The sequence below is a fragment of the Lutra lutra genome, chromosome 7, assembly GCF_902655055.1.
Source record: "Lutra lutra chromosome 7, mLutLut1.2, whole genome shotgun sequence".
NCBI classification, from domain to species: domain Eukaryota; kingdom Metazoa; phylum Chordata; class Mammalia; order Carnivora; family Mustelidae; genus Lutra; species Lutra lutra.
This window is the reverse complement of record NC_062284.1, coordinates 148,488,564-148,497,832: the sequence shown is the minus strand read 5'-3', so window position 1 is coordinate 148,497,832 and position 9,269 is coordinate 148,488,564. Positions and strand designations below refer to the sequence as shown.

Genomic DNA, 9,269 nt, shown 5'->3' with positions numbered 1-9,269 from the left:
CCAAGCTGGTCAGCCCACTCTTCCAGGCCCTAACACAGGGTCCAGATGTGTCCTCACAACTGGATCTGTCAGCTTCTCATGATCTTCAATCCCTCATTCAGGCAGGTAGTGTATTTAATATTTAATTCACATTAACAACCTACAGGGGAGCCAGGGGACAAGATCCTGCATCCACAGCTCTGTTCATGAAGACAACGAGAGAAGAGCCTTCACAGAGCACTGATCTAAATCACAGAGTGCAGTGATGAGGACACAGGTTAAAGGGGGTGACCTGCCTCTATCACACAGGTGTGAAGTGTCATTGCAGGAACGGAGAAGGCGTTACTTGTGTAAATGTGTCACTGAGAATTTAGAGTTCTCCCAGGAAGTTCCCAGGGAGGTGACACTGATTGGAGCGATGACTAAATCTGACAGTTCTGCCATCCTATTCTGTCTTCTAAACATGAACATATCTGGTCGTGAAGGTGTTTCAGGGAAGTTAAATCCACTCATGATGAGTGGAGCAGCTCTGAATTACCAAATACAGTGGAGTGACCCATCTTTGAAAAATGTCCACATGATTTGTACTTGGAGCTGCTGTCCCCAAACTTGCACACCCAGGACTTGAACCACAAGAGAATAGAGGGGCGGGTGGAACAGAGAGGTTCCCTAACTGTACGGAGCCCCTGGAATTATGGTGGGGTTTCATGAATGTCTACCATGCACAGGGCACTTGGTATTATATTGTTATGTTTTATGCTTCCTGTAGATGATCACACCCTCTCTTTGTGAGGCTTATGCTGTGGAGTGTGTGACTCTCTTCCTGGATCCACTGGAAAATGGCTGTCTGGGTAGCAGCAGTGAAATGTGTCCCTGCTGTAGCCACACAAGAGTTCACACAAGAGTTCAATCTGAACTCTTGTGTGGCTACAAGATGCCTTGGGATTTAGATCTCCTCTTTCTGTTCCCGGATCAGCGCTGTGATCTCCTTGAGCTCCCCCATATAAAATCTACTTCCACTCTCCAGTACACTCCTCTGATTTACTCAGGTGACAGTCGTTAATGTGGTGGAAGGTTTCAGACTACAAGGACTCTGACTTGATGATGTAGCCTTAGCCTCAGGTGCTCCCAGGAACCTGGGTCAGGGGAGGCCTTCATGTGTCACTGCCCCTCCTCCACCAGTGGTCCAAGTCCATGTATTCTTGCCTGTCTCTGGGTACACAGTCATTCTGTTCTTCCCAGTTGTCTGCTCACACAGCTCCAGTGGTCCCTGGGTATCCTCAGCTTCCTGTTTCCCTACTTTTCCCTGAAGACTAAGGTTCTCATTCCATGTGAAAAGTGTGTGTGGTCCTCAACAAAACTGAGATTGTGATGTCTGTTACTCTCCAAGATTCTATGGGACTCCACCTGTGACCCCAGGATGCTGCTTCAGAGGGCTTCCTCTGCAGATAAATTCCTTATTTCTGTGGTGAACACAGGAAGCATGGATCTCCATGCATTCCTGCTCTGAGTCATCTTCCTCCCATCCTGCCAGGACCACCAGGGTGTGGGGAGGATTTTCAAGATTTGTCCCCATTGTACAGGATAGGAGTGCATGAGGACAGGATTGATTTAATGATATGGTCCTGGAGAACCTCTCACTATAACACCTTTAGTTCACATGATGACAAGAAATCCATTAAATATTCTATCTAAACATTTTGATAGTTTATTTGTCATCAGGGATCTGCATTCACAATATGTCAAGATGCTGGTTCTTAGCCCCTGTGAGTACTTGTCACTCCTGAGAGATGAAGTTTATTGTTTGTCTCATGACCACAATTAGGAGGTATACTGACACAAATTTGCTGATCTGAAGTTTGTTCTATTTATTCCTTTAGCTCTTGCAACTCCAATCTGAGCAGTGAGTTTATTGAAACACTACATCAAAATTAATGTTGTCTGTATGGTAACTAAAATAAATATATAAATAAATAAATACATAAATGAAAATAAAATACGGAAACATGGGAAAAATTCCAAGCCCAATCATCAGCTTAAATGTGGGCATATTGTGCTCTATGTAATCTTTGGAAAGCTGCCCATCATAAAAAACATAATAAATACGGGGGTATTGTCAAGTATTTGGCTCAGCAATGGAAGCCATAGAAATAAAGGTACATTTCATACAAATACAAAATTATATATTCTAGAAAATTAAAGCTAGTGTGAGGTAACATGAAGATCAATAGCTATGTAAGGACAGAGTGAAAAAGGAATGAGGAAGAAAGAATTGAAAATACCAGAAATTTTGTGGAAAATGGATTTGCTTGCTCTGGATATTGTTGATTCTGACACCTGTGTTTCTCATATCGCACTCTCTGCCTGTGTGCAGTCTATCCTGCATCAAGAACACTCACCAAAACTATTACAAATAATCCCAGAGATGCCTTGGGATGAACACAGTGACAGTGAAACCTTAGAAACTTGAAAGAACACCTGCATGCACCCTGATTCTGAATTTCATATAAATTCCAGAACAAAGTCATCTTGTCATCACTGTAGGCAGGATCCCAAGATCTCCATGAGCCTGTGCAATCTCTCCTGAAGGGGGCTCAGGGTAGGTAGTAGGTCCTGTGGGAGGAGCACATGTACAAATCCCAGGGCTCACTCTCATCCTAGTGTTCTTGGACACCTCACAAACCCTCCACAATTCTGGGTGTAGGATCATGTCACTTTAAGGAGAAACATGATACCTATACCCCAATATGTGTGACTATGTGAAATCAAATGGATAAATGGAAACCAAGCAGGTACTCTGAAAATCGTATAATTAAACATCTTTTCCCAAATCCTGTCAGTATCACCAAATCAAAGGCAGTCACAGCTGCTCTGGTTACTGTCCCCTATGTCAGTACAGATACCATCTATACTATGTATAGATACCATACTATACTATGCTGGCTATATAGTCAAGGGTCATGCAAATAGGGTTCGCCTTCTGCTGATTAAACCAGCCCAGCCCGAAGCCTGAAGCTGGGATGGGAGCCTCAGTCTCGGGATTCCCAGGCTTTCCATTCAGTGTTCAGGACAGAACAGACAGAATGTGATGGAGTTTATTCTTGGCTGGGTTTTCCCTGTTAGTCTTTTCAAAGGTAATTTACAGAGATCAAGAGACATTGAATAAGAAAGTGCATATGAGTAATAAAAACAGTAAGTGAAGGATAGTTACCTGACCAGGATGTCTTGTGTCTGCAGGTGTCCAGGGGGAGGTGCAGCTGGTGGAGTCGGGGGGAACTGGTGAAGCCCGGGAGGTCCCTGAGACTCTCCTGTACAGCCTCTGGGTTCGATTTCAGTGACTACGGCATGATTGGGTTTGCCAGGCTCTAGGGAAGGGGCTGCAGTGGGTCTCAGCCATTATGAGTGGTGGTAGTTACATGTGCTATGAAGACACTGTGAAGGACCAATTCACCATCTCCTGAGACAATGGCAAGAACATGCTGATCCTACAGATGAACAGCCTGAGAGATGAGAACATGTGGAAAATGGATTTGCTTGCTCTGGATACTGTTGATTACTATAATGTTACTATAATGTATGTATCCCGTGTGTACACACTTCAGGTGAGCCCAGACACATACTTTCCTGCAGGGACACAGGAGTAGCTGGGCTGCAGGGGTGCTCGAGGCCCCAGGAAGCCCTCAGATCACCAGAGGGAGCTCAGGTCCCCAACAGGTGCTCAAATAATCAGGAGTCACTCAGAACACCAAGGGGCTCTCAGGGCACAAGGGCTCTCAGGACACCAGGGAGCGCTTAGGACAGAAGGATCAGATAGTTCAGTGATCTTGAGGTGCTCAGGACGCCAGGGGGTGCTCACTTCAGCACGGTGCACTCAAGAACCTCAGACACAAATCAGACCCAGGAGCAGGGGCAGTGAAAGGGTGCTTTCTATTGAGATAGGGGGTTTCCCCTCTAGCCTCTCTAGATTCACTCAGGGATATATATGGTTATTTCTTCATTCTCTAATTTCTCATATTCTCCATGCAGCCAGCCAGAACAAGATAACATATGTGTAGATGAGATCTCACCAGTCCCTAGGGAACTTTCCTTCATCAACCTCATCCATATCCTGTTTTTCTTTCTCCAAAAAGGACCTGCAGGAATTCTCATCATCCCTGAAAAGCACCTGCACAGCCCAGGCTTTCTGAGAGCTTTGTTCCTGTTCTCTGCCCTCAGCAGGCACACACTGCCTCCACATGGTTATGAAAATACCCCAAGAACATCTACCCAAACTGGGTCCTTGTCCTCCTAGCTACAGTTAATCCTCTGGCTCATTATACGAGTTGGTGGACACTAGTGATCAGGAACTGTCCCTCTGGAGGCACTGCTCCATCACTTGGGTGGAAAGGCAGCCCTCCTGATGGGATACACTCTCTGATGTCCCCCAGTGAAATGGGCAGGATGACCTGCAAGTTGACAACCAGAGACAAAAACCTATCACAGTACTGCTGGGTCCTGTTCTGGAGTCTATGAGAGCAGACTTAGAGGATGCATCTGAAACGTGTTTCCTGGATTCCACACAGGAAACCCACATGAATCATCAGATCTGGCTGGTAGAGCCTGGATCCTTGCCCATCTGGTGTTATCCTTCAATTATCCCACAGAAAGTCACCATGTCCTCACTCTGCCCTATTGTAACTTCTCCCTCAATCTGTCCTGGACCCTGATTCCCATGAGGCTGGAGTTCTGTCACTCTTTCCTCATCACCACCAGGTGCCAGTTGTAGAGTTTTATAACGAATCTACCGTGATGACAGAACCCTAAAGTGGGGTTAACCTGGGAACTGTAGCCCACAATATGATTCAGAAGAAAAATAATGAATCCGGGGCGCCTGGGTGGCTCAGTGGGTTAAGCCGCTGCCTTCGGCTCAGGTCATGATCCCAGGTCCTGGGTTCGAGCCCCGCATCGGGCTTTCTGCTCAGCGGGGAGCCTGCTTCCTCCTCTCTCTCTGCCTGCCTCTCTGCTTACTTGTGATTTCTCTCTGTCAAATAAATAAATAAAATCTTTAAAAAAAATAATAATGAATCAACCACTGATGAGACAACACTGACATTTCCTCTTATGTCCCTGGTTTTGTCTCATTTTGAGCTGGATTCCATACAGAATTCAAAAATAACTTCTGGTTTTCTAGCTCTCTTTGCTTTTTCTTGTTATTATTATAGAAGATCCCTATGGTAGGGGGATAAGGTGTGGGTATAGACGCGTGTATACAGTCTATGGTTGGTATTTCTCTCCCTGACCTGAGACCCTTGATGTCATCCTCACAAGAGAATCTCAGGTTACACCTCACTGAGGTGACACAGGAAGGCCTAAGGGGAGGGGAGAGAAGGGCATGCTTCCTGTACCCCATGCAAAATATAGAATGAACTGGATGTTGGCATTTAACTTCCTCCGGTTCCTGAATTATCTAGAAAGTTTCTCAAGAGGAACTTTCCCCTCCTCGGAAGCACAGTAAATGTTCATCATTTCATTCCTGGGGGAATGAGGTGGGGCTTCTGGACTTACAACACAGACTTGTAGGACACCCCTAAGGTTGTCACCAATTCCACAGGAGCCTCAACTCAGACATCTCCACACTGAACCTTCATCAATTCACCATCTGCCTTTCAATTTTTCTATTTCCTTGTGGGTCCTGTAGAAATTTCTCTACTTCCCTGTGGGTCCTGTGGATATATCTGTGGGTGGCTTTTGCCCTAGAAAGTTGTGATCCCTTGCATATGTCCATTTGTAAATGCAAATTTTGGGTCACAGTTTTCCCTGAACTATGACCTGAATATATGTGTCCCCTGCAAATTCAAGTGTTCTACTGTAATGTCCAATGAGATGACAAAGGAACAAGGGCTCTGGGAGAATGTTAGGTTATTAATGAAATCAGAGCTTTTATGATCCCACAGGATCCTCAAAACCTTCCATTTGCCATATGAAGACACAGTTTAAAGACATGCCCAATGATCCAAATGGAGGCACGCACTACAGAGCGAATATGCCAATACCTTGATCTTGCAGTTTGAAGGCTCCAGAAATGTGAGAAATTTATTTCTAAGCTACCTGGTTTATTCTCTCTGTTATACCATCCTGAGAAGTGTGCAGCTGCTGCAATAAGGACCTAAATCATGGAAGCCGTTTGGATCTGAGTAATGGATAAAGGCTAGCAAGCTTCTGAGATGTGTGCAAAAGAAGCCTACATTGACAGGAAGGGGTTGTAAAGGGTGATTCGTGAAGGAAAGAAGAGACCTACAGTGAAAGCCCCAATCTTCCTAGAGAGTATCTAAATGCTTATGGACTGTATGTGGTAAGACATAAACATTATGGGCCACTCAGATGATGTCACAGACAAGATGAGGAATTTGCCTTTGTGAAATGAAGAGGAGGTGACCTATGCTGTAGAAGGGTAGAGAGCTTGCTTGCATTGAGATCTGAAAGGAAGAACATGGGAGAGTGCAACTTGGTAAGAGGCTGAGGGAATTTCTGAACAAAGGTTTAAAGCATCAACAAGGTTTCTCTTGAATTCTTATGATAAAGTGTGGGAAGAACAAATGATATGAAGACATAATCATTAATCAGTATGAAGCAGAACTGAAAATTTTGGAAAACTCTCAGCCTGTTCCTACTGGAAGAAAGGAGAGGTCTTGTTCCAAAGCAATCAGAAAGGATGTGGAAATGCTTGATGAGGGGGTGGTTATGGGTTGACTATCTCAGCATAACCCTGAATCTCGTCATCAAGACCCTGAAAGCAATATCAGCCTCTAAAGAAAAGCCTGGACCTACTGTCCACAACATTCTGGAGATCACTGGGACTGACCCCCTCCCAGCACAGACTGAGTGAGAGAGCATGGATGTGCTACATGACTTGACCTTGGACTTCCATCTTTCATAACTCTGATGGAATTCATTATTATAGTTTATACCTTACCCAGGCAGTGGTATTTTTCACAGCCACCTGATCAGAAAAAGATATCCTATCACAAATCTCTGGTGGGTCTGAGAAGAGCTGGTGACTTCCAGTTATTCAGCTTATGGGCAGACTAAAGACTTCCAGGCTTTGAAAGATCTGACCAGAAACCAGATTCCTCATGTCACACATGAATAATAGGGATTTGGTTTGTTGTTACATATTTAGTACTTGTTACTTCTCTTCTCCAAATGAAAAGTTTTTTTTTTTTCAATTTAATTTAAATTCAATTAATTAACATAGAGTGTATCATTAGTTTTGGAGTAAAGTTCAGTTACTCATCAGATGCATATAACACCCAGTGCTCATTACATCATACATCATGCTCAATGTCCATCACCCACTTACCCCAGACACCAGCCCTTCACCTCTAGCAACCCTCAGTTTGCTTCCTAGACTTAAGAGTCTCTCATGGTTTGTATCACTCTCTGATTTCGTCTTATTTTATTTTTCCCTTCCTTCCCCCATGATCGTGTTTTTTTTTTTTTATTAAATTCTGCATATGAGTGAAATTATATGATAATTGTCTCTCCCTGGTCGACTTATTTCACGCTCGCTTAATAGTTTCTAGTTCCATGAATGTCTTTGCAAATTTTTTATGGAGAAGTAAATTCCATTGTATATATATACCATACATTCTTTATCCATGAAAATAATGATACAGGGTATCGTGGAACCTTGTTCATGGCTTCCAAGGAAATGGTTCAGTCACTTACCATTAAATGAGACATCTTTCATTAATTAAATCATTTTGTTTGATGATCATGACTTTTATCTTAAATAGGGGGATGACTTCTTGATGTTTACATTTCAACACATTACGATTAGAAGAGACTCTGTAGGAATATGTAATTTTTACACACATAGTTATGTTAGGTTTACCAGCATTTCATTACAACATGTGCGTTTGGGTCTATCAGACACATCATCCAGGTGACCTGACTCAGGTTCAGGTATTTCTCTACCCAGACCCCACTTCTTCACCTGAGAAGGGAGGTGCACAGGACATCACAGACACTGGTCCACAGGGACTGACACATCAGGTTTGCCATCCCTGGACCCCTGTTCCCAGATCAGCACTCGCTTCTGCTCCTAAGGAAATTGCCTTACCCAGTAGCCTCCACAGCTCTGTACTCGGGCTCATTCTCAGTGGAAAGAGCCCTGGTAACACAGAGTCAGGGATGCAACAAGGGTGTATATCCTCAAACAGATGTGGGACCTCAGTATCCCAGGAATGTGTTTCCCCTCTGATGTGTCTCCTCTCTGAATGAGCCATTTCCTGATATGAAATATTCTGCTTTGTGAATATGCAAATGATGCAAGGTGTACTCGCTTAAATATACACATGTTTGGGCCCTGAGAACATCACCCAACACCTGCACACAATCCTTTGTAGAAACCATGAGAACACAGCACCTCACCATGGATTGGAGCTGGAGAATCCTCTTCCTGGTGGTGTTGGCTATGGGTAAGGGATTCCCTCAGTCATTTGGCAGAGGAGGGGAACAGGGCCAGTCAACATGACTTCATCCCCTCCTATTCCCTCTCCACAGGTGTCCACTCCCAGGTGCAGCTGGTGCAGTCTGAGGCTGAAGTGAGGAAGCTGGGGGAATCCGTGAAAGTCTCCTGCAAGGCACCTGGGTACACCTTCACCAGCTATGCAATGAGGTGGGTGCGACAGGCACCAGGAAAGAGCCTGCAGTTCATGGGACGGATCAACATGAACACTGGGAATCCAACATATGCCCAGGGCTTCTCCGGTTGATTTGTTTTCTCCATGGACACCTCTGTCAGCACAGTCTATCTACACATCAGCAGCCTGAACTCTGAGGACATGGCTGTGTATTACCGTGCAAGAGAAATGATGTGAGAACCCATATCCTGCCTGTGTCAGAAACCCTGTGGAAGGCTCATCTGTGCTGTGTTGAGGAGGTGTCCGGGACAACAAAGCTAAAGTAACTCTATGACTGAGGGCCAGGCACTTATTTTTTTATTTTTTATTGTTATGTTATTTTAGTCATCTTACAGCACATCATTAGTTTTTCATGTAGTGTTCCAAGTCTCATCGTTTACATATAACACCCAGGGCTCCATGCAAGACGTGTCCTCCTTAATACCTATCCCAGGCTAACCCAACCACCACCATCCTCCCCTCTAAAACCCTCACTTTATTTCTCAGTGTCCATAGTCTCTTGTGGTTCATTTCACTCTCTGATTCCCTCAACTTCATTTTTTCCTTCCTTCTCCTAATGACCTCCTTGCTATTCCTTATCTTCCACAAATAAGGAAAACCTATGAT

At 44.4% G+C, this 9,269-nt stretch overlaps 1 gene segment (V, D, J or C); it reads left to right on the top strand.

The window, feature by feature from the left end:
- Window positions 1–8,341: 8,341 nt before the first annotated feature.
- LOC125104249 (immunoglobulin heavy variable 7-4-1-like) lies at window positions 8,342–8,821 on the top strand. The segment is given in 2 exon segments: window positions 8,342–8,438; window positions 8,524–8,821. Coding segments are annotated over 2 exon segments (279 nt in total).
- The last annotated feature ends 448 nt before the right edge of the window (window positions 8,822–9,269 follow it).